The sequence below is a fragment of the Archocentrus centrarchus genome, unplaced genomic scaffold (assembly GCF_007364275.1).
Source record: "Archocentrus centrarchus isolate MPI-CPG fArcCen1 unplaced genomic scaffold, fArcCen1 scaffold_43_ctg1, whole genome shotgun sequence".
Taxonomy (NCBI): domain Eukaryota; kingdom Metazoa; phylum Chordata; class Actinopteri; order Cichliformes; family Cichlidae; genus Archocentrus; species Archocentrus centrarchus.
The window spans coordinates 1,901,331-1,927,839 of NW_022060269.1; the positions used below are offsets into that span (position 1 = coordinate 1,901,331).

The following is a 26,509-nucleotide window of genomic DNA, read 5'->3' on the forward strand; positions in this document are numbered from 1 at the left end:
TGCACTTCCTGTTTGAATAACTGTCCTGTCCTCTGAGTCCTCTGTCATTTTCTTCAGTCATAAGCCCCTCATACTCCTTCCATCTTCTGAGCACACTTCACTAATTAGTATATTTCCATCTCTATTCAGGTTAGGATATGCACCCTAACCTTGTGCATATCCTTTCCCAGCTCTCTCTGCCTAGCCAGTCGATATTTTCTCCTTTCTCAGTGTCCAGTCTCACATACAACTCAAACCTCTTTTTGCTGTACACCTAAGCCTCCCAGTACACCTGTCTACTTTCTTTCTCTGTCTAACTTTCTTTGGATACTTAATCGTAGTGCCTCATTCCACCACGAAGTCACCATGTCCCCTTTCCTCTGTCCAGAGGATGCACCAAACACCTTCTTGACATTTTCCCTCAGGACTACAGCTGTACTTTCCCAATCATCTGGTAATTCTCCTTACCCCCCAGAGCCTGTCTCAACTCCTCCCTGAACTCTGCACACCATTCTTCCTTCTTCAGCCTCCATCTGTGCCTCTGTCTTCATTTCAAAGCCATCCTACAAATTACCATCTGATGCCACCTAGCTATATTCTCCCCTGACACCACCTTGCAGGCTCCTGTCTCTTTTGGATTACAGTCTGTGTTATGTTCCCACGATGAGGTCCGAGGGTAATGTGGGGAGCAACAATAGATAAAACCAGGACAAAGAGACCAAACAGGCAGTAAGTGTTAAATACTGATTTTTATTTAAAAAAAAAAAAACAATTATAGGGAAGATCCTCAACTCAAATAGACAGCAATGCTGCTATCAATAAAAAAAAAATAAAATAAAATAACCTCAAACACAAGGAGATGGCAGCACTGCAATATTGATAAGGGAACCCAGCATAAAGAAACAGCAACATCACTATATCGCCAGCCATCCATTCCCTTCCCCTACCTGTTCAGGGTTGCAGGGACTATATCACCAATAAAACTCAAAACAAAGAACACAAAAGAAACACAGTCAGCCAAGGGATCTGCTTCTATGGCCCACAAATGGTAAATGAACTAGTTCTTATACAGATGCAGCCACCTAAAGTTGCCGCATCCAGCCAGACGTCGGCCAGCTGAAGTCCAGCCCACAGCTGAAGTCCAGCCCACAGCTGGCCGACGTCTGGCTGTCGTCGGGCTGGAAGTCCCCCACCTTCTCCTGGGCGTATCTACTTTCCAGCATGTCTGTGTAGATTCTCAGTTATCCAGGTCATAGTAGTCTCTGGAGCTTGAAAAAGGCGACTGGACTTCTTTTTTGTTTCTTGAAGACGTTTCACCTCTCATCCGAAAGGCTTCTTCAGTTCTCAACCAAATGGTGGAGAGACCCAGGTATTTAAACCCCTGTGGGCGTAGTCCCCTGGAGGTGGTTATGACCCTCTATTGATCATGTGCTTGAACACATGTGCCCAGGTGTGAAGGGGGCGTGGGTCATATTTAATCAGTGGTTTCAGTTGAAACCAACTTAGGACTCCGCTCCATTGTTTCCTGTGGCCTATGGAGGTCACTGGAACAAAGGTGTGAATGGGGGTTGAGACGTCTGGGAAGGGAGCTCAGGACAGCACTGTAAGCGGGGGAAAGTTGGTGACGTAATCCACCTCCTCTGTTCAATGATGGTTGTTCACAGTGGACATAGATGGCTTCTTTCACTCCTCTTTCAAACCATCTGTTTTCCCTGTCCAAAATGTGGACATTGGCATCCTCAAAAGAGTGCCCTTTTTCCTTCAGATGCAGATGTACTGCTGAATCTTGTCCTGTCGAAGTGGCTCTTCTATGTTGTGCCATTCGTTTGTGAAGAGGCTGTTTGGTTTCACCAATGTAGAGGTCCGAGCACTCTTCACTGCACTGAACAGCATACACTACATCGCTGATCTTGTGTTTGGCGGGTTTGTCCTTGGGATGAACCAGTTTTTGTCTTAGGGTGTGACTTGGTTTGAAGTATACTGAGATGTCATGCTTGGAGAAAATTCTTCTGAGTTTCTCTGACAAGCCTGACACATATGGGATGACAATGTTGTTCCTCTTGTCCTTCCCATTCTCTGTAGTTTGTGTTTGGCCTTCATTCCTGTGCATCTTAGCTGATTTGATGAAGGCCCAGTTGGGGTAACCGCATGTTTTGAGGGCTTTCTTAATGTGTGTGTGTTCCTTATGCTTCCCTTCTGCCTTAGAGGGAACACTTTCCGCACGGTGTTGTAGGGTCCTGATCACCCCAAGTTTGTGTTCCAGAGGGTGGTGGGAGTCAAAGAGGAGATACTGGTCTGTGTGTGTGGGCTTCCGGTAAACTTCAATGTTGAGGCTTCCATCTTCCTCGATAAGCACCGCACAGTCCAGGAATGGTAACTTGTTATCTCTGGTGTCCTCCCTGGTAAAACGTATGTATTTATCCACTGAGTTAATGTGACGAGTGAAGGCTTCTACTTCTTGGGTTTTGATTTTGACCCAGGTGTCATCTACATATCTGTACCAGTGGCTAGGTGCCTTCCCTTTGAAAGAACCAAGAGCTTTACTTTCCACTTCCTCCATGTAAAGGTTGGCTACAATGGGAGACACTGGGGAGCCCATGGCACATCCATGCTTCTGTCTGTAGAATCCATCATTGTATTTAAAATATGTTGTGGTAAGGCAGAGATCTAAAAGTGCACAAATCTGATCTGGGGTGAAGCTGGTTCTGTTCAGTAAGGAATCGTCTTCCTGTAGTCATCTCCACTGCCTCAGTTGTGGGTATGCAAGTGAAAAGTGAAACCACATCAAAGGACACCATGGTTTCATCTGGATCCAGTACAAGATTCTGGACCTTGTTAGTAAAATCTGTAGAGTTTTCAATGTGGTGGGGTGTGATGCCAACAAGCGGTGATAAGATGGTGGCGAGGTGTTTGGAAATGTTGTAGGTGACCGAGATAACAAGTTACCATTCCTGGACTGTGCGGTGCTTATCGAGGAAGATGGAAGCCTCAACATTGAAGTTTACCGGAAGCCCACACACACAGACCAGTATCTCCTCTTTGACTCCCACCACCCTCTGGAACACAAACTTGGGGTGATCAGGACCCTACAACACCGTGCGGAAAGTGTTCCCTCTAAGGCAGAAGGGAAGCATAAGGAACACACACACATTAAGAAAGCCCTCAAAACATGCGGTTACCCCAACTGGGCCTTCATCAAATCAGCTAAGATGCACAGGAATGAAGGCCAAACACAAACTACAGAGAATGGGAAGGACAAGAGGAACAACATTGTCATCCCATATGTGTCAGGCTTGTCAGAGAAACTCAGAAGAATTTTCTCCAAGCATGACATCTCAGTATACTTCAAACCAAGTCACACCCTAAGACAAAAACTGGTTCATCCCAAGGACAAACCCGCCAAACACAAGATCAGCGATGTAGTGTATGCTGTTCAGTGCAGTGAAGAGTGCTCGGACCTCTACATTGGTGAAACCAAACAGCCTCTTCACAAACGAATGGCACAACATAGAAGAGCCACTTCGACAGGACAAGATTCAGCAGTACATCTGCATCTGAAGGAAAAAGGGCACTCTTTTGAGGATGCCAATGTCCACATTTTGGACAGGGAAAACAGATGGTTTGAAAGAGGAGTGAAAGAAGCCATCTATGTCCACTGTGAACAACCATCATTGAACAGAGGAGGTGGATTACGTCACCAACTTTCCCCCGCTTACAGTGCTGTCCTGAGCTCCCTTCCCAGACGTCTCAACCCCCATTCACACCTTTGTTCCAGTGACCTCAATAGGCCACAGGAAACAATGGAGCGGAGTCCTAAGTTGGTTTCAACTGAAACCACTGATTAAATATGACCCACGCCCCCTTCACACCTGGGCACATGTGTTCAAGCACATGATCAATAGAGGGTCATAACCACCTCCAGGGGACTACGCCCACAGGGGTTTAAATACCTGGGTCTCTCCACCATTTGGTTGAGAACTGAAGAAGCCTTTCGGATGAGAGGTGAAACGTCTTCAAGAAACAAAAAAGAAGTCCAGTCGCCTTTTTCAAGCTCCAGAGACTACTTTCCAGCATGAACACACCCCTTTCCCTCAATTGTAGACTGTCACCAAAAGGTGGCACCTTCTTAACAAAAACGTTAACATTTCTTGGTGAAGTAGCAAGTTTTGAAGACCTAAAATAGATGCATAAAATTTTTGTCAGTATGACCTTTTACACATTTCCATTGCTAATCACCAAAAGATTCCTTTGTTTCACTTAATCTTTTAACTAAATAAGTAAATAAATACAGTAGGTTAAAAAATAAGCGGTGCTGCGCTGAGCAATCCACGCTGTCTCCCTTTTCAATCAACTGTATTGGGCTGCACTTTCATTTCTTACTGTGATACAAAAAGTTCACTGTCTGTGTTACGGTGCTTATGACGCGTTCTGTCTTCAGGTCTTTCCTGCTGTGTGACGCAGTGATGCACTGTCAGCGCACCTGTGCAGGTCTCCCTCTGCATCATTAATGATAGCTAAAGGAAATCATCTCACGGCCAGCATAAATTTAGATCGCGGATGTGGCCGCAGGCCTTCAGTGTGACACGTGGAGTAGAAGCAGGTAACAACGTTAGGATAATACAGGGACTTTGAGGTGATGGAGGTAACGTTAGCTCTATTATATGAGAATGATGAGCAATGGCAATGTATTAGTATCAGTATTTATCGGTATTTGCAGACTTCTAAAAATATGGAAGCCACGGAACCGTAATCTAATAAAATAGCAGTCAAGGCCGAGAAGTGTTGGATGAGCAGCAAGTGTCCATTTTAGGTGCACAGTAGTTTGAATTTGTAGCCTCTATGCTGATTAAACATATTTTTAAAAGCACTGAAAAAAGTCAAATAACAGATTTAAAAACTTCTAAATGAGAAGTAAAAGCTTTGCAATTTAAGCATTATTACTAAAGTGAGTGTCTCAGCCAGAAATGCCAGGGCCGAATTTTTGTGCCAGTCCAGCCCTGGTGATACCCATTCATAATCCAGTGTTGGATTATTCTATATGATTTCGGCACAGCTCCACTCTTTGGGGAAGGCATGTTGCAGGACTTGCGTAATAATTCATCATCAAGATAATATGTTGATTACAACCCATTTTGTATACAATTTTAAGAGACATATACAGTATGGAAAAAATACCGAAGACAGGACCGTTGTGTTGTATTTTTGCAGTTTTATTTCACACTCATCTTTGTCATCAAGGGGGTGGGACAAGAGGGAAAAAAATGCATTTTAGGGGAGAATGATTCCACAAGAGCTGTTCTTCATAATACAAATAGAACACATGAAAACATAGTTGGTGCTGTGTTGGGAAAGTTTTTATTTTTTATTGTTGAAAATAACAAAACCTGTAAGTTTATAAAAATCCCAGACGCTGTCTTGCTGGGTCCAGCTTTTGGGGACTCCTGAGTCTCTCGTTTATCCTCCGTCTAATGTTGTGCCACTGTTGCCCGGACAGGTCCAGAAATCTCTGCTGTACACAACAGACAACCTTCTCCTTGACCTGCCGTGGCAACTCCTCCTTCCCGTATTTTCGGCTCCAGTTGACCCTCTTTGCCCAGCTCTGGTATGTTTCAAATGGCATTATAGCCATGAAAACATTTAGCGGCATAGTGTTCAGGGCGATATTCACCGTGCAGAAAGCAGTCTTTATAAAACTCCTCGTCGCGCTCGGCGGTCAGAGCCCTCGCGCTTGGGAGTTGTGTGGCGGGTGTAGGCGGTGTCGGAACCAATGTTGGGATGCTTCCCGGGCCCTCCCTGGGCACCACTGGGGTTCTCTCTTGAGACGGTGGGGAAGCGATGGGAAGGCAAAAGCATCTTGTGTCATGGTTGGCTGTGTGGCTGGAGCGGGTAGACCCCAAAATGCAGGACTCAGGAGAGGGTGAACCCAAAGGGATTTATTGGGATGTAACAGAAGACAAAAACAAACCTACACTGGGAAAAGCTAAACCAAAAACCCGAGGAGGAGCAGGGAGACACACAGCGAGGGAACACTGAAGCGGAAACATCAACGACGCGACAACAGGCAGAGAAAACGCAGGACTTAAATACACAGAAGGGCTGATCAGGGCAAGAGGAAACAGCAGGGAGCAACAGGTGAAGCAAATAAAACTAACAACGGGAAGCAAAACTAAACACAAAGCACAGGGAACACACAACTGTCAAAATAATACAGGAAGTGACTAACCAAGGTGCACGCAGACTACATACGGTACGGGGGACTGGCACACAGACACGGGGCAGAGACACAGACTAGTCACAACACTAGGAATAAAAAACATGAAAACACAGGGGGTCAGGGTTAAGACATCATGACAAAACAGACAAGACCATGGAGCAGGGGAGACAGGGACGAGGGGAACAAACGTATCAAAACACACTGGGAATTAAACACTCAGGGAAATTAAACTAAAAACACAAAACGCTGGGCAGACGACCCAGGACCATGACATCTTGACCTATTTAAAAACAATTCACACTGCATAAGATATAGAACAGCAAAACTTACTGCTTTCTTATTCACCAAGCGAACAGTCTTCTTTGGCGGTGGTGCTGATGTTTTTTTCCGTTTTATCTGTGGAGATGGCATCTTGCCCCAGGCGAAATCATGGTAGCATTTTAGGCAACGTACTGTAATAACGATAAACATCATACTGTGTTACTGTCTCCTTACCTTTGGTGCAGGCCGTTTTGGTCCGTGTTTGTAAAAAGCCGGAGCTTCCATCCTCCGAATGAATCCGTGGCACAAATGCAGAAAAGTGGCGTTTCACAGACCAACTCTATTTATCTTTGTGATGCTATTCTATGGCACCATATTATGGCCTTCTGATGTTCCGATGTCTAATGTTTTATAATTATTCTTATTATTTTTGTACTTCCACAGTGATGTTATGCTTGCTATTGATAACATGACAAAGGTCAATGATGAGATGCCCGCCAATGTGTTACAAAAGCACCTCCTGAGAAATATGGGAACATCGTTGAGTCTGACAAGCATTCATCATGCCAGAAGAAAGCTCAGAAAGCTCATATGGAAAGACCCGATTCTTCCCAATGATAAAGGAGCACAATAAGGAGGCAAGGCTTCAGCAGGCTCTTCAGTGGATAGAGTCGGGAGAAATATGGCATGACGTGCTTTTCACTGGCGAAACCGTGGCTCTAGAGCACTACACGCGGTGCAGTTTTCAAAGGAAAAACCACTTTGTTCCCAAATCAAAGCCAAAACATCCAATTAAGCTTCATATGTGGGGAATGATTTCCAGACACGGCGCAGGTCCCATGGTCATATTTGAGGGAATAATGGACAGACAGTTTTTTGAAGAGACAATTATTAAAGAAGTCTCTGCCCCATATGTAAGGGAACACTTTGGCCAGAATCACTGTTTCTTCCAGGATAATGACCCAAAGCACACTGCCGCTTCAGTATGCACGGCATCGGAGGGAATCAACTGAGTGAAAACTCCGGCTGAATTGCCCGATTTAAATCCCATCGAGCTTGTTTGGCACTCCATGAAAGACTTCATCTGTAAAGAAGCGAAGCCTGGCACAAAACAGGAACTAATTGAAGCAATACAACTATTTTGGACCATGCGGGTTACTCCGGACTTCTGTAACCGAATTATTACTGGCTTGCACAAAGTTCTGCGACTTATAGTTAAGAAGAACGGGGGCAGAGTGGAAAATAAAACCGTTTGATAAATGACATACACATATTTTGCTGAAACATACTGATTATAAGGGGTGTCAGAATGTATTGGTGCCACTTTGGAAAACGTTTGACTGTGTATTGATATACTGTTTGCATGTACAAACATTTTCATGTAAAATAAAAACAATGTTATCGTGACAATGTACGTTTTGGTCATGATAATCTTCACTCAAAGTCAAAACAAGCACAATTTACACTACCCAACATTTTGAAATTGATTGTGTAGTGTGAAACACAGCGAAACCAAAAGACATGATGAAGCAAATTGTAACAGTTGTAATTGTGATGTCTCTTTACGACAGTCTGGTCTTTTTGTGTTGATGATGTCACCAGTGTGCACCCACCGCTCCTCAGTAGATAGCGCAGGAGATGTGTTTTGCACATGGACATTTTGGCTTGAGGCGGACCCTTTCCTTTTCTTATTTTTTGTACCGTCATAGGTTGTATGAACATTGCTCGTTTTCATGTGTGTTGATGTAGCAGCCGTTCAACCGGGCTTCATAAGGTTGTGAAGATTACGTTTATTAAAAGGGCAACACTGAAATTCCCAGTGCCAGTGTGGTTGTGCGTTTTTGGCTAGGTACGCCAGCCGCCTCCTCTTCACCACCGAACACAACCCAGACGTTACAAATTGCACTCCTAACCCAGATCTTAATTGTAATTAAACTTTTTAGTAATCATTACTTATTCTTTCATGTTTGGTAAAAATGTTGTCCCATTACGAAATAAAATTATTTAACTGTACTTTTCCACTAAAATATGGAGTGTAATGAACTTGTTAAGCAGAGATTACTGAAGATATTATGTTTTTGAAGTGAACCCCAGCAAGTTCAATGGCTCTAGACTGTTCAATGCATGTTATAAGAGACATCAATGACCAGCCACGTGTTGCATTCGATACAAGTTGAACATCAAAAGGGTAATTCATTATATCAGAGGAAATGGTATTACTTATATTAACAACAACACACCTCCTGGTGGCTGTAGCTCAGGAGGTAGAGCAGGTCACCTACCAATTGCAAGGTTGGCGGTTCAATTCCTGGCTGCACCGGGTTGCGTGCCAAAGTATCCTTGGGCAAGTTGCTCTCCGGTGCAAGCGTTTGGGTATGAATGTGTGTGAATGTTAGACAATAAAAGAACTTCGCTTAGTTACACATGGATGTGCTTGTGTGAATGGGTAAATGTAAACGTGTTGTATGAGTGCTCAGTCAGAGTCGAAGAGCGCTATATAAGAACTAGTCCATTTAACAAAATATAAATAGTGTTGTTTATTTGCTTTACATGTAAATGTAGCTTTAAATAGTAATTTTATACAACATGTTTAGTTGTGTTAACTTAGTACAATGTATCAAATATGTTTAGTAGCATTTACTAAACTTGATTAGCTCACATAAATAGGAAGTAATTTATATGACCTAATCAATTTTAGTAAAGACTACTAAACGTTTTTAGTTTCATCGTTGTGTAAAAACTAGAATGGTTTGAGGCAATGGGTTTCCACGCAATTTTCTAGTAAACTCAACTAATTTGGGTTAAGAGTGTGCGGGCAATACAATGCTCTAAAAAAAATAAAGGGAACACTCAAATAGCACATCAAATATTCTCATTGAATTATGTTTTTCTGTACAAAGTGGAATGTGACAACAGCATGTGAAATTGATTGTCACTCAGTGTTGCTTAAGTGGACAGCTTGATTTCACAGAAGTTTGATTTCCTTGTAGTTCTGTTGTGTTGCTTAAGTGTTCCCTTAATATTTTTGAGCAGTATATTTTACAGTATATCAGACAGACCTCTGAAACACGGGAATGTAAGAGCAAAGACTTTAACATGTATTGTATACAGAACATGTTGCCGTTTACATATAGTGACCTCCTTCACTCTCTGTGGATGATAAAAAGGAATCCTGCTCTTTGTCATACGCAGAATCAGGGGCGTGGTGGCCATCGGGAGATTTCCCGAACGGCTGGTCATTCCCAGGCCAAACCGGCTGCTGTTCAGAATTATTTTATTTATTTTTTACCCAATTTCGCTGGCGTTGCAGCGCTCACAGCCTGTCCGAGGTCCCGGGCTGAACTTCAAGCCCAGCCCGTCCCTCCAGACAATACTGCTCCACTATAATGACCACTTTACTCTCATCTTTCTATTGTTTTTAATGTACAGTTCCTCTTACAATTACAACACAACCCAGCAATCAACAGGCGTATTGTATTACTGCTTAATCCCAGCGCTCTCTATCACCCTTGACCTTTTGTACCAGGGCCACGCCAGGGCGGCTGCTCCCGGTCAGTGTGAAATCCGATTTGCATGACAGCCCTGAGTAAACAGTGCTTCCAGGTGTGCCTTCGCATAATTGTGTATTAAAAATGAGCCATTTGACGAAGGCTCATTTTTTCTTGGTATCTGCACATCCGTTTGTCTGGCATGCAGGACACAAAACAACGGATCTACGGAGTTCAAGTATTACATTTACTTTTCCATCTCAAACAGAAACTAAATATTTCACCGGATCATAACTGCATACGATGACCAGTGTGTTAGTGATGACAGACTGAATCACTGACAGTCCTCTTCTGCAACAATTGTTGCTGTCGTCTTTATTCTATTTCATTACAGTACACCTGTATGTTCTTCCGTGCGTTTTTCGACCACTTCACTTTCTGTCGTTTCCTCAGGTTTATCTCAGCAAATTAAGCGCTGGTTTGGGAATGCGGTCCAATTTCCAGCCTGGGAGAAGAAATTCATTCAGGGCTGTTTTTGTTTTGTTTTGTTTTGTTTTTTGGAGCATTTCAGCTCCAGAAGAAAGCATTCACAGTAGCCTTGTTTTATTTCAGGAAATGCATAAATACTGTATACAGCCTGATCCCTGATCCAACACACCTGAATCAATGGCCTCAATATGCAGTCAAGTTCTCCTGAGAACTTGGAAAAAGGGCAGCACATATGTACAGCTATGCATCTCTACAGTATGTAACATTCCACATAAGATGTAGTCCACCTGTGTGCACCTTTCTCCACTCTTACATGTTCCCCTATGTTCCTCCCTCTGCTTAAAGTAAATGTTCACCACAGCCATTCCATCCTTTTTGCAAAATCCATCTGTCCTTCTGTATTTTTCTCCTTAGCACCATACCTAACAACACCTCCTCGTCACCTCTGTTCCTTCACCTGTATGTCCACTGAAGTCTATGCCAATCACCAATCTCTTATCCCTGGGGACACTCTCTACCACTTCATCCAACTTCAGAATTACTCTTTTTCTTCTACCTGACCTCCAACCTGCGGGGAATATGCACTGACAACATTCAACATCACTTCTTCAATTTCCAGCTTTGAACTCATGATGCTGTTTGACACTCTCCTACTCAATTTCTCTTCTTATCTACACCATGGTAAAACAGTTTGAGCCCACTTCCAACGTTCCCAGTCTTACTTCCTTTCCACCTGGTCTACTGTATGCACAATATATCTACCTTCCATGTGTACCTTCCACCCCTCTATCATGTCAGCCAGCTCTCTCCCTTTTATCAATTATAGACCTACATTTAGAGTCCTTTCCTGCCTTAACTACTCTTTCACTGCCTCCTAACACACCTCCCCCCTCTCCTCTTCCTTTGTCTTCGGCCAACAGTAGCACAGTTTCCACTGGCACCCTGTTGGTCAACAGCACCAGAGGCAGTCGTTGATAACACAGGCTCCGACCTATCCGGTATGGAAACCTCATTGTTTATGATCCTCATGTTTGATTTGGCCAAGATTTTATGCCCACTGCCCCTCCTGATGCAACTTTCCCCATTTATCTGGGCCCCCTCAACTGGATTCAAACATTATGGGTATCTTGCACGCACGCACACACACACACACACACACACACACACACACACACACACACACACATATATATATATATATATATATATATATATATGCGCTGTCCCCCGCAGTATGATACTAATGAAAGGCTTGTCTCTCAATGTGGGACAACATTTGCTTATAAGTAGATTGGCTCATAAGCCTTTAAAGAGATGCTTCAACAGTTTTTGTAACATCACATCACAGCATCCTTACAGTCTTACAGGAGAATGTGGAGTCCTCACTTGTGTTTAACAGCTATTGATCTCACTCACTCTGAGAGCTAAAGGACAAACACAGACTGCTGAGGGTAGTGTCTATATGTGTGCACAGTCATCTAGTTTGTGTGTATTTTGGGGTAGTTTTACTCCTTCCAGACCAAATTAAATTTTCTCTTTAATTTTTCCATTTTATTCATGCACCATCAATATCTTTCTAATACATATAGAGGCAGTCATTGAGCAGTAGTTAATTCTGAATCTCAAAAATAGTTGTTTGAGACTAATAATCTCAACTCAAGTTACACTTTTTCTATCTCATCAACACCTTTATGTGTGGACAGAATTTGGAACTTTAGTCATGTGATAAGAAGCGTCAATGAACAATAGGAGAAAGCACAAGAAGGGAATTGGCAATTTCAATACTGAAGACTTCCTTTAAAGAGAAAGATGGTCATATATTATTTCCTGTTTTGTCTCTTATTTTCCAGTTGCAGTTTCTGGCTACAGTAAAGTAACAAAATTGAAAAGTCCCTGTCTAAAAAGTTTCACACAGTCAACTATACCTTTATTAAAGGAAAATAAATTCACATTTAAAACAAATACACCACACATACTGGAATGAAAATTAAAAAATACCAGTCCAGAATCCAGTCAGCTTAAACATCTATCCATCACATTTTTGGCCACTTATCCAGTTCAGGGTTGCAGGGGGCTGGAGCCTATCCCAGCTATCATGGCTTGTGGGGCTAACACAGAAAAAGGAAACCCATCATGCTGAGTCACATTTATGGCCAATGTAGAATTACCAGTTAACCAAGCGTGGGCATTGTGGTGGTATGTAGAGGCAATAGTGCTAATCACTGTGCCACCACATCATGTTTAAATTTACTAGTCATTTCTTTTGTAAAACTTTAACACAGAAAAATGTGGTTTTTGCAGAGTAATTGACAATAAATAAAAGTATTCTAATTGATAAATACGGTGTAGCATAGGCAAGCTACCAATTACACATGATTGTGAAGACACAGTCATGACAACACTGGCGGTCTTCCTCTCTTATACTAGGTAACAGTAATATTATATTATGCAACAGCAATTGAATTTGCTAGCTCCACACATCATCAAGGATATTTATACATGTACATGTCAGAAATGCATTTATGTTAGTTCATTCTTCACACATAATCAGTAAACAAAATAGTTTTCACTTTGTTGATGTAGAATCTGACTTAACAACATGAACTTAAATGTGTCTTTTCGCTGAGCACACTTTGAATATTAACAATCAGAAAACATCTGTAACATTACGCTGTAAGGAAGCGATAACAAAACACATAAAAGCATTGTGACCAGTCTGTTATAGCAGCATTCAACTGATCACCTCACCTAGGATGTGTCCAGAAGGTTTCTTAATCGTATACAAGAACCACCTCAAATAGCCACTTTCAAGAAAGAGAATAAGAAGATAAGAAAAAAAAGAATCCCTTTATGAATCCCACAATGGAAAAATTCAGTATAGCAATGGCAAAAGTACAACAGAGCACAACTAAGATACAGTTATAACTAATATTCAATAACAATAAAAATCAAAAGTATAGGAATAAAAATTGAAAGTAGAATGATAAAAAAAAATCAGTCTAAACAAATTTTACATAATGTAGGACAAAATATATTACAAGAGGAATTATTATATTTTACCTGTTCATTGAATTAATCTGAATAATGTGGAGTAGAGGCTTTAAACCCCTGCTGAATGACTGAGTTTCTTACTCTATCCCTAAAGAAGAACCCTGACACCCTTCAGAAAAAAAAGTTCATTTTCACATCTTGTATCTTTATGAGTCCTATTACAAAATGTTAGTTACTGTGGAAGAAACTTGATGACTTTGCTGTCAGTGCTTCACACTGGATGATAGGTTTAAAACATCTGAGATATCTGCTAAAATGCAGCCACAAAATGATCACCAGTACTGCATGTCAATCTCCATAAGGCTACAATCACAGTGGCCTCTAGAAGAGTGGTTGGAGGCTACAGCACAACCAAAATTACTACAAAAGTGTGTAATCATCTTGTGATCTTATTGTCTTTGAAATGGTTGCTTTAAAGATAGGTCATCTGTGTATAACAGCTGACATGTACAATGTGTAGAAGAAAACATTATTCACCATCAGATCACAAACTGTACATGTGTTAATGAAGATGTCATTACTGTTATTAGAATATTATTGCATTTTGACAGGCATATAATATATATCAGTATGTTATGTAATAAAACCTATCAAGGGAAGTAAAAGAAGGAAAGAAACATGAAAGTCACTCTGTGTGCACACTGCTAAAAAATATATATATAGGTGTATTTTCAGTCTACTGAGCTCTGTGTAGAAATGTGAGTAAAAGCCTGAAACACTGGAACATCTGAACCACTGCTCTGTTCACTGTAAAAAGGAAAATGAGTATATTATATATTTGAGTATATTTTATATTTTATACTTATATATATTTATATTTTTTATATTTTTAAACTCATTGTTGGTCAGTACTGTCATCAATAGTGTTTCATCAGTGTTATCTATATTTTTCAACAGACAGATGATGTGTCCCAAACACACAGTCAGCCATCCATACAGACTCCACCTGAAAGCACAGACAGCAAGGCCCAACCCAAGAGACTTCATGTCTCCAACATCCCCTTCAGGTTCAGAGACCCAGACCTCAGGCAAATGTTTGGGGTAAGTATAACACAATCTCATATATTTGTCAAACTGAATTTGAGATGTCCAAGGTATAGTTTTAACAATTTTTTAAACTATTATCCTTTATTGAGCAAGAAAAGTCTAAGTAAACAACCCAGTAATTTGGTTTAGAGTTACCGCCTTACCTCAAAACATTTACCTGTCTAGCATTAGAGCTAAAAATTCTATAATGTGGTGGATGTTTAGAGGTAATACAGTAAACTGAGTTTAGAGAAAAGAGCTTTTTTTTTTTTTTTTTGTTAATTTTATGCATATATATATATATATATATATATATATATATATATATATATATATATATGACTCAGCATTTATCTTATATTTCTTCACAGCAATTTGGCAAAATCTTAGATGTGGAAATCATCTTCAACGAGCGTGGTTCTAAGGTACATGCATTTTTTTCTTTAAATCTAAATGTGAATAAAATTTTCTCTGCTTCAACACAAACATACACAAACACACATGCTATTTCCAAAAAACATTGTTACAACGAGTAAATAATCAACCTTGCTTTTTGTGGTAACAAAAATACACACGTATGTATGCTAACATAAGCTTCTTTTATATGGGTGTTGTACTTTGTAGACATTCCACAACAATATTACATGTGAGAATGTAAATGGCAGTCATAGCCAGTCATACCAGTATTACATTAGTGCAGTGGTCTCAAATTCCCTGTGAACTGATGTCAAACATATAATGGAATTTGGACCTTTAAGTTTTTTTTTTTTTCGTTTTTTTTTAGGTTTCCCCTCAGTTAAGACAACCATTGCCTTTGTAATTTAAGTGAAATGATAAAAAAAAAAAAAAATTGTATTAAAAAAAACGTTTATTTTTTTAAATGCAAAATAATTGCAAAGTTAGCCAGTGGCCTAGTGGTTAGGCGCTCGCCTTGCAGCCAGAGGTGTTGCCGGTTCTGTCTCTGCACTGCGTTGTGTCCTTGGGCAAGACATTTAAACCACATTGCCTAACGGTAGTGCCGGTCTCTGGCTGCACAACCGCAGATGCTTGTCTCTGGATGAGTGATCTGGAACGATCATTTTGTTGTGTGCCTTGTGTGCACAATTAGTTGAATCTAACACCTCTTTTTTTATGAGATCAGGGCGGATAACGTGAAGAATAATCAGGAGAAGAAAAAGAAAAAAGCGTATTAGCAGAATAAGAAGAAGGACAAAATGTTGCTTTCAATGTGTGAAAGAAAAGTGGATGATGAACACAGACAAATTCAAGATATTTTTTTTCCAATTTATTTTTGAGTTTGGTGGAAATCGATCTGTCTTATCTGTAAGAAGAAACTTGCAGTTCTGAAGGAGTTTAATCTCAAGCGTCATTATGCAACAAACACGGAGAGCATCAAGAGAAGAACGAGGGAGATGACAGTTAAAGTTAGCTGAGCAGCTACAAAGAGGACTGATATCCCAACAAGAACTTTTCCAGCAGATAATGTATTAAGCAGCTTGTTCACAGTGTTTATAGCCAGAGCAATGCCACTGAACAGCCTTACCTTTATATATATATATATATAAAACCAAAGTTATTATCATTAATGAAAATGAACAAAATAACGAACAGTGAAATTGAAAAAAACATTTTTATCTGAAATAAATAAAAATGGTAATTAAAATGAAAAAATATAACTAACTGAACATGTATTGTAAGTAACAATACAATACAGTAAAGTGTCTAAAATGAACTGAATTGATAGATAAAATACCCTTTGTTTTTCTGTTTGTCAGTTTATTTAAAATCCTTCTGGACTGAAACAAAGTCACTTTTATAGTTTTAGCTGGGAGCACCATAAGGCACCTCACTCTGTGTATGTGTGTGTGTGTGTCTAAATTCAGGGGCTGCATACTTTGAAGGACCTGGTCTACGTAGGCTGGGTCTTCAAAGCACACAAAGACCGTGAAGGCTGGAAGTGAGCGGCTGTGAAACTGGACGGTCTAGCTTTCATATCTGCTTCAGCTGCCCTACCTCACCGTAGCTCCTGTCGCCTAGCAAATGGAGCAGTGCGAAGCACAGCTGTGGAAAAGAATTCGTTAAAGTCCGAACTTTTGCTCCTTTTTTAATTTTTTTTTTAAAGCTGTTAAAACAAGTATAACACATTTCAAAATCAAGGAATAAAGATTAGCGAATGATTCATTTTCAAATACACTGACAGCTCTCTAGTAAAATATTAAAGTTAGATAAAACTATCCCTTTATGAAGCTTAACTTTAATCTCAGCAAACCAGGAACAAATGAAGCACTGAAATAAATCAAACATCAGCCATTAGAGATTATCTGAGAGAATTATATCTGTGTTTAACTTCCACTCGAAAGCCAGCAGGGGTGAAAAAAAAAAAACATAACGTGCACCTCTCGAGAAATGTAACTACACATTGTAAACTATAATGTAAAATCCAAAACTATTATAACTCTGATATGCACATGCATATATGTGTGTGTGTATGTACAGGGTTAGCCAGTGGCTGATCACCCTGCATTGCACCATGCTGAGAAAGTCTTGCACCAGACTGAGAATTTTACTGGTTTGCTATTGTAACTCTTCTATTACTACAATAAGCAAGTGGGCACGCACCGTGCACACTCTGCCGCGTCGCCAATACCAGATTCAGATTTTTTTTTTACTCTTGCTAGATTGTTGCACCATAGGATTATTTCACAGCCATTTGCAATCTACCACTGGGTACAGTCAGTTTCATTCACAATGTGCACACACGATTTTGCGACAGTCCTTTCCTATTAAAACCCTCTGGGGTTGAAGGACGCCGGTGCATCAAAATGACATCACCAATCTGAGATGACGTAGCATATGGATGCTGCTGTGCTGATTCTCCATTTCAACATGAATTGAAGATGCGGACTTCAAACTATGTACCAGTTTTTAAATTGTGTTGATAGGCCAAGGAACACCAGAGTTATGGCTAATAATTTATGTCATGCTTTTTCCTGTATATAGTCCTCAAGTTCAATGTGAGTTTTGTGCAGGAAGAAACGGCAAAAACGGAGATTCGCTAGCAGGAAGTGTTTGCTAATAAAACAACCAAAACAAAACAAAAGAATTCTCGACATCCCCTTTCCCATTGGTTGCGCCACATCAACCTATTGGAAAATTATGCGGTAACATCTTGCATTTGGTAGCTGAGGGACAGGTGAAAAGGTGGTAAAAGAGACAATATTAATGGCAAGTTTTGCCTGTGATGGACCCCTCAGTCTTGTGGAGGACAGGAACTATTTTTTGGGGTGGCAAAAATAATTTGTGTGGCATCTTATTGTGAGACCTGATTGCTCTGCAAATAACTGTACTAAAAAAATGCCTGAGGCCTTTCCTGCATTTTAATGTAAATAGTTGTATATCATTGTTATACTGATCAGACAAATCACAATTTCAATTTAATTCAATTCAATTTTATTTATATAGCGCCAAATCACAACAGTCCCCTCAAGGCACTTTATATTGTAAGGTAAAGACTCTACAATATTTACAAACAAAACCCAACAGTCAAAACAACCTCCTATAAGCAAGCATTTGGTGACACTGGAAAGGAAAAACTCCCTTTTAACAGGAAGAAACCTAAGGCAGTACCAGACTCAGGGAGGGGCAGTCATCTGCTGTGACCAGTTGGGGCTAAGGGGAGAGACAGGACAAAATATAACTAGTGATTAAATGCAGAGTGGAGTATAAACAGAGTAAAAAGAGGTGAATGAAAAGAAACACTCAGTGCATCATGGGAACCCCCCAGCAGCCTAGACCTATTGCAGCATAACAAATCAAATTTTGATGTGTCTGATCAGAGTTTCACATTTTGCCTCAGTCCATTTTAAATTAGTTTTGGTCCAGATAAGACAGCAGCATTTCTGGATCGTCTTCAAATATGACTTCTTCATTGCATGGTAGAGCTTTAACCTGCATTTGTGAGTTGCATGAGGACTGTGTTCACAGATATTGATTTCTGGAAGTGTTTGTCAGTCCATACAGTGATTTCAATGACAGAATCATACCTGTTTTAATGCAGTGCCATCTTAGGGCTTATAACTCACAGGCATCCAATATTATTTTTCAGCCTTGATCCTTGTACACAGATTTCTCTAGAGTCTCAGAATCTTTTGATATTATGTTCTGGAGATGATAAGATATTCAAAGTCTTCACAAGTTTCCACCGAGAATCATTATTTTGAGATTTATACAAAATTTGTAGATACCTGATCCAGCCCTAACTATAAGCTCTATCATAAAAGTTTTAAGCCTAATCTTAAATAAAATGGTTCCACAGAAGAGGAGCCCGACAGCTGAAGGCTCTGCCTCGCATTCTACTCTTAAGTATCCTAGGAACCCCAAGTAAGCCAGCAGTCTGAGAGTGAAGTGCTCTGTTGGGGTCATATTTTACTATGAGGTCTTTAAAATAAAATGGGGCCTGATTATTCAAGACCTTGTTTGTGAGGAGAAGGATTTTAAATTCTATTCTAGATTTAACAGGGAGCCAAGAAGAGAAGCCAATATAGGAGAAATCTGCTCTCTCTTTCTAGTCCCTGTCAGTACTCTAGCTGCAGCATTTTGGATCAGGTGAAGGCTTTTCAGGGAGCTTTTAGGACAGCCTGATAATAATGAATTACAATAGTCCAGCCTAGAAGTAATAAATACATGAATTAGCTTTTCAGCATCACTCTGAGAAAGGCTGTTTCTAATTTTAGAAATATTGCGCAAACGCAAAAAAGCGGTCCTACATATTTGGTTAATGTGTGCATTGAAGGACATATCCTGGTCAAAAATGACTCCAAGATTTCTCACAGTGTTACTGGAGGCCAAGGTCATGCCATTCAGAGTAAGTATCTGATTAGACATCACGTTTCTAAAATTTGTGGGGCAGAGCACAAGAACTTCAGTTTTATCTGCAGGAAATTAGAGGCCATCCAGGCCTTTATGTCTTTAAGACATTCCTGCTCTTTACTAAGTGTTGTGTGTCATCTGACTTCATTGATAGATAAAGCTGAGTATCATCTCCATAACAATGAAAATGTATGCAATGCTTTCTAATAATACTGCCTAAGGGAAGGATGTATAATGTAAATAAAATTGTTCCTAGCACAGAACCCTGTGGAACTCCATAATTAACCATAGTGTGTGAAGAAGACTCCCCATTTACATTAACAAATTGGTGTCTATTAGATAAATATGATTCAAACCACTGCAGTGCAGTAACTTTAATACCCACAGTATGCTCTAATCTCTGTAATAAAATGTTATGGTCAACAGTATCAAAAGCTGCACTGAGGTCCAACAGGACAAGCACAGAGATGAGTCCACTGTCAGAGGCTCTAAGAAGATCATTTGTAACCTTCACTAATGCTGTTTCTGTACTGTGATGAATTCTGAAACCTGACTGAAACTATTCAAATAAACCGTTCTTCTGCAGATGATCAGTTAGCTGTTTTACAACTACTCTTTCAAGAATTTTTAAGAGAAAAAGAAGGTTGGAGATTGGCCTATTATTAGCTAAGACAGCTGGGTCAAGTGATAGCTTTTTAAGTAATGGTTTAATTACTGCCACCTTGAAGGCCTGTAGTACATAGCCAACTAATAAAAACAGATTGATCATATTTAAGATTGAAGCATGAATAAATGGAAGGACCTCTTTGAGCAGTCTAGTAGGAATGGGATCTAATGAACACTTTGATGAATTTGAAATTATTTTTGGAAAACATGGACACTGCAATCTCTGGACTAAAGTGGAGAGACTATCTGTCTTGTTATCAGTGTTCACTTCTAAAGCCTGAATCTATGGAATTGGCAGCTTGCACATCTTGAAAGGCTCCATTAGTGCTGAAAGGTATAGTCAGGACTTAGAGCAAGATATGCTCCCATCCAGATAACATCTTTTTCAGAGGTCTTGCATATTTCAGCAAGACAATGCTAAACTGTATTATTGTAGGTTACAATATAAAGCACCTTGAGGCAAGTGTTGTTTTGATTTGAAGCTATATTAATAAACCTGAACTGAATACTACACCTATTACAACAATGTGGCTTTGTAATTCAAGAATCCATGTGCTGAACTGGCCTGTGTGCAGCCCAGACCTTTCACTAACTGGAAACATTTGGCACATCATAAAACAAACAAACAAAAAAATATGACAAAGACGACCCAGGACTATTCAGTAGTTAGCATCGTATATCAGACAAGAATTAGACAATGCTCCTCTCCAAAAAGTCCAACAACTGGTCTCCTCAGTTCCCTGATGTTTATAGACTGTTAAAAGAAGAATGGATGTTAAACAATGGTAAACATGGTCCTGTCCCAACTTTTTGAGACATGTTACAGCCATCAAATTCAAAATGAGCCTGTCCTTTTATTTTAAAAAAAATGGTACATTTTCTCATTTTAAACATTTGACATGCTTTTAGACTGCTTTTATAGTTCTATTGTAAATAAAATATGGGTTCATGAGATTTATAAATCATTACATTCTGTTTTTTGTTTTTTTTACATTTTACAGTGTTCCAACATTTTTGGAATTGGGTTTGTAGAAGCAGAATATTGTGTCATCTACTATACTCCTAATGATGGAAGCTGTTCTGTATAATGTTACATTTGCCAAATAACGCATATTTTTCTTGTTTCTTTCCATCTTGCACACAGGGTTTTGGGTTTGTAACATTCGAGCATAGCATGGAAGCAGACAGGGCAAGAGAGAAATTACACGGCACCGTGGTAGAAGGCCGTAAAATAGAGGTGCATTTTCTCAAATAATTCTTTTTTTCTGAAGTTCTTCCTTCTCACTGTCCCCCTTTTTTTTGTCTTTGTGTTCCTATATATGTGTGGGTTTATTTATGTGGGAGTGTTTGTGTCTGAGCGTTCAGCAGTCTGTCACCACTTCTCACCTTGACATATTTCTAAATACACCAAGCTGGTGGGTCATCCAAGCCTCATCATTTCCCTTTATCCGCACAAATAAATGGTAACATACAACTAGTTTAACATTATTGTATTGAGAGACTTTGACTGTTTTATTATGTTGCTTCATTTTTACAGTTTTTCTTACTATCGAGGAAATTGACTATCAAAAGTTTAAAAGTCAGAATTTATAAAACAAATTATACTCATGTTTGTTTCTTAAAAAAGCTTTAAATGAATTGCTATTGATTCAGATAATACATTCTCAAAGGAAATTAAGCTTTTGTATACATTTACTGAAGAAAGCATCCTGACCCCTGAAACATTTCCTCAAATTCTGCTCATCCATGGTCATAGAATCTGTATTATATTTTGTGCCTGCTCTTACTCTTTTCTTGTATATTAATTTCTGAATAATCTTGTGATGAACATATATACCATTAGCTTTTTCAGTATGCAGTGTATCTACCTTCAATTTCGTCTGATCTTTTTTATCTTTTTTTTCTTCAGACACATGACTTTGATTTTTTTTCTATCCTGTCATCCCGATCTCATTGCCTTTAAAAGGTCTTTGTTGTCAATCACCTAATGGTGAAACCTTTTATTTCCCCCAACTTTTCTCATATTATTCCAACCTCATAATTTATCTTGCAACCTTGGCAGCTCAGAGTTGGTATTGCTTAGCCATGGCACTATTATCCACTTGGCCAAATGTCCCATTTATTTTGCCTACACTTTAGCATTTTTCTTTTAGGTTATTATACACACCACCCCAGTGAAGACCTAAATCCTCTTCAGCTTTGTCACAGTTTTTTTGACCAAGATCCAAAGGGCTCACATCAGTAGAACTGACTTTTCAAATTCTTTTAAAAGTTTCAGTTCTTTTAAAAGTTTGGACACATTTACCCATTCATTTAAATGGATAAGTGTTTCCAAGCTTTTGACTGGTACTGTATTTAGGACCATTGAACAGACGGAATGCTCAACTGGACAAAACTTTGCCACTGTAACTTTTTTCACAGCTAGGCATCCCAACCACCCAGTAGTTCCATTACATTCTGACAGTGATAGCTGCCATTACCATTCCGTTCAACAGCTGTGCTTGAAAAAATTTCCATCCATCCATTCTCTTCCACTTCTCCTGTTGGCAAAATATCCAAAATAAAACAATGACATACACATAGTTACTTGCTACTGATTGATTCTGATTCCCCCTTATCAATGCATAAAGGATATATGTCATGCCTTGTCATGGAATCTCAAAGTGCCGGTCTTAAATGGATGTACCATTTTGCTATGAAATCAAGTTTAATGAAGGCTTAATAGTTATACACACTTAAGGGTGACTTTGAGATGCTGGCTATTCATTTTTTTTTCTTTTTTTTCCCTGTAGGTGAATTTTGTTTTAAGTTTTCACTTCAACTCTCAACCCTCTCACCCAAATCTAGTTTTACAAAAAAACAGACTTTAGACCAATGGGCAAAGTCATAGTGACTACATCAATCTTTTTTTTTTTTTTTTTTTTTTTTTACAGTCTATGACAAAGATGATCTGACTTTCATACAGCACCTTGCTAGATCAAATTGCATTGCAACTGGACAAAACTTGAGCCAAGTTTATCTTTATTGTTTGTGTCTTACTGCCCTAGCCTCACTCAAATGAATAACAGGTTTTTCTTAGGGCTGAACTTGGCTGCAGTGTGATTCATCACGTTTTTAAATTTGGTTAGTTCTGTCTCCTCATTTTGTGTACAGAGATTCAGTCAGTATATTAGCATTCTCATAATATGAAACTTTATTGGTGTGAACACAATACCCCTCAAATGTTATTGTCTTGATAATCTTAATGATAATGCAGATGCAACCTACATGTGGTTACCAGGTGGAAAGGCTTTAAGTACTCCCTGAAAATCCTGATTGCTGCAAGGTCCCCTCTTTGTAAGTTAAAGAGCACAAAGCCTTCCCGCCTTTTGATCTTCTTTTGCTTTCTTAGATAGAACACTAGGAATCTCAGACATAACATGGTGAAAAAAAATTACCCCTGGGTCAGTATTTTCAACATATTAACACGACAGTATTTATACTAAATTGATTTCATGATATGAAAACTGCATGATTTTAACTCATAAGGCCAGTGTACAATTTGGTTTTGTTTCATTGTAGGTCAATTAAAGTTTGCTGCAGAAAACATCTCTGGATGACAAACACTTGGCATTTTGAGAGCTGAGCCAATATGTACTTCTCTAAGGAGTGAAAAAAAAAAAAAAAATTTTGTTCAGCTCATTCAGATGAATTAAGAAATGATCAGTTACATTTTCAGAAACCAGCTAAGTGCCTGGAGAGAGCTGAAAGAGAGAGTTTGTGCAGTGGAATGATTGCAAAGTTATCTCAGTGACCTGAGTAAGACGCTGCTTATTCCTTTCTCATCCCCTCCTCCTTCCACCATCCTTCCAACAGTAGCTTGTGTAGGGCCCCATCCAACACAGTTACAACGGTAACAGTACACAAACAAGTGGGCGGGGCCAAAGGTTTTGGGAATGGTAAGTGTAGGCAGGCAAGCAAGCCATTCTGCCAGCATTTCCTCTCTCTCTTCCTCTCTCTTTGGAACGTTTGCAACGCTAAAAGTCACATGACATTTCTTTTTGAATTGTGGTTGAGTTTATGCTGAGTATTGACATACATATTTTCTTGCGTCAGCGTGCGTGTTTATTTACTAAGTGTTTTCTGAAGCTGCGTGTGTGAGCAACACTGATATATGAATTAGTTTGCACAATCTATGAGATTGTTGAGAAACCTATTAATTTATTTTATTTTACTTTGGAAGACAATGCACTCTTATTTTAATTTATCGTGTTAGCTGTTTGAATTTGGAATGATTTTATTGGTTATTGATTAACTTGGTTGGTTTATTAAAGTATATCTATTTTCTTTTCATCTAATTATTGTGTGAATGCTTTTTGTTGCTTTTGTCACAATAGTTTTCACCTTTGGAAGTTGACTGGATGTTGCATAATGCTCCCAACATGTCTTCTTCCTTTCCCCAATGTAATTTTCTTTGTTTGTTTTTTTTTTCCTCTCACCCTCCCAGTTGCATGTATGTATACATTTACTAAATTTCATTTGGACAGTGCATCTGCTCTTTCTTGACTCTTGTATGTTATTGAAATGCCACTAAATCTGAGGAGAGCATGCTGAAAAATTTCATAAGATAGCATATATGCAAATGAGAAAGGCAGTTGTTTGGATGTGTTATAAGTGTTGCTGAATGCGGTTTGGTAAACACAGAAATGTTATGGGTGTTTGCCTTGCATGCAGATCTAATCTAACAAGGGCAGCACTTTCCACTTATTATTTACAAGTATCCTACCTCATGGAGCTCTCTCTTTACTTGCTGTAGGTCAACAATGCAACGGCCCGTGTAATGACAAATAAGAAGACTGTCAACCCATATGCAAATGGTAAGGACAAGTGAGTGTTTACAAAAAAGTATTCACCCCCTTTGGAAATTTTAATTGTTTTACAAATCTGGGTCCTATTCCAGGAAGCATGTTCACCAGTTTAAAACTAAACACTGAGTTGATCAACTGAGATCGGCAACACAGAGTTTTCTGTTCCAGAACAGCTGATCAGAGTTAGTTCAATTAACTCTGATAGTGTTCACCGTGATTTAAGCGTGTGTGAGAAAGAAAGCCATTATCAGTGGAACTCTGATATGATGATTCACCATGGCAATGGGTAAAGAAACAGCAGAGTCTCTATTTTAATCCAGTAGACTGATGAATATGAACACATGGCACTTACTGTATTTTGAAAAAAAAAAAAACAAGGGATGAAGAGTTATTTTAATCAGTTTAATCACTGTAATCATCGTAGACAGTCTCAAAGTGTGATATATAATATATAATCTTTTATAATTTCTGTGGTCATAATTTACCCAACTTCAATTGTCATTAGATTATGCTGGAATCCAAATTTTACATTTGATTTTTAATTCTAATTATTAAGCTGTAACCTGACAGGATAAAAAGTAGGTTATAAAAACTAAAAATCAAAGACATACAGATAAGGCACAGTTTACTTATGGATCTTTGATATTAGTTGCTGAGATAGCAATACACAGATCCATCCTCGAGTTAGTTATTAAATAAAAAAAACTGTTTTTGCAAACGTTTATGACCATTTCCTTCACCAGTATTTGTTCAGTGAGCATTTAATGTACTTATGGGCCATAATTGTCATGTCGGGCCATGTGGCAGAAGCAGGGAGACCCCAAAACGGAGGACTCAGAGGTGATGAGCTTAGTGGTTTATTGACATGAAGGTAATAACAAAACCTGGCTGGGCTGGGCTGAAGCTAGAACTAACTACAAGAGACGGATCACACGCACGATGGAGGCAAAGACGACAACACGACAAAGAACAGAGGAAAACTGAGGGCTTAAATACACAGCAGGTAATCAGGGCAAGAGGAAACAGCAGGGAGCAACAGGTGAAGCAAATGAAACTAACAGGGGAAGCAAAACTAAACACAAAGCACAGGGAACACAAGACTGTCAAAATAATACAGGAAGTGACTAACCAAGGTGCAGGCAGACTACATACAGTACGGGGGACTGGCACACAGACACGGGGCAGAGACGCAGACTAGTCACAACACTAGGAATAAACTCAACATGAAAACACAGGAGGTCAGGGTTAAGACATCATGACAAAACAGACAAGACCATGGAGCAGGGGAGACAGGGACGAAGGGAACAAATGCATCAAAACAACTGAAAAATAACAAAACTCAGGGAAAACAGAACTAAACACAAAATGCTGGGCAGACGGCCCAGTACAATGACAATAATAACCTAATTTTTCAGATTTACTATATATATATATATATATATATATATATATATATATATATATATATATATATATATATATATATATATATATAATTTTATCTAATATCATCCTTCACTGATGTCTCTCTTATAGCCATAGCAGAGATGTTTTAGTGCTCTGGGGTTAATAGTAAGGTTCACATTTATCCTCTCAAAATGCAGAACAGTGTTCCAAGT

The 26,509-nt window shown here is 39.3% G+C and overlaps 1 protein-coding gene across 1 annotated transcript in view; it reads left to right on the forward strand.

Moving 5' to 3' along the window:
* LOC115777086 (RNA binding protein fox-1 homolog 1-like) overlaps positions 1-26,509 on the forward strand; it is a 246,800-nt gene that overhangs the window by 121,840 nt on the left and 98,451 nt on the right. Inside the window, 4 exon segments of the mRNA XM_030724906.1 lie at positions 14,380-14,523; positions 14,880-14,933; positions 21,188-21,280; positions 24,839-24,899. Of these exon segments, the coding sequence (XP_030580766.1) occupies positions 14,380-14,523; positions 14,880-14,933; positions 21,188-21,280; positions 24,839-24,899 (352 nt within the window).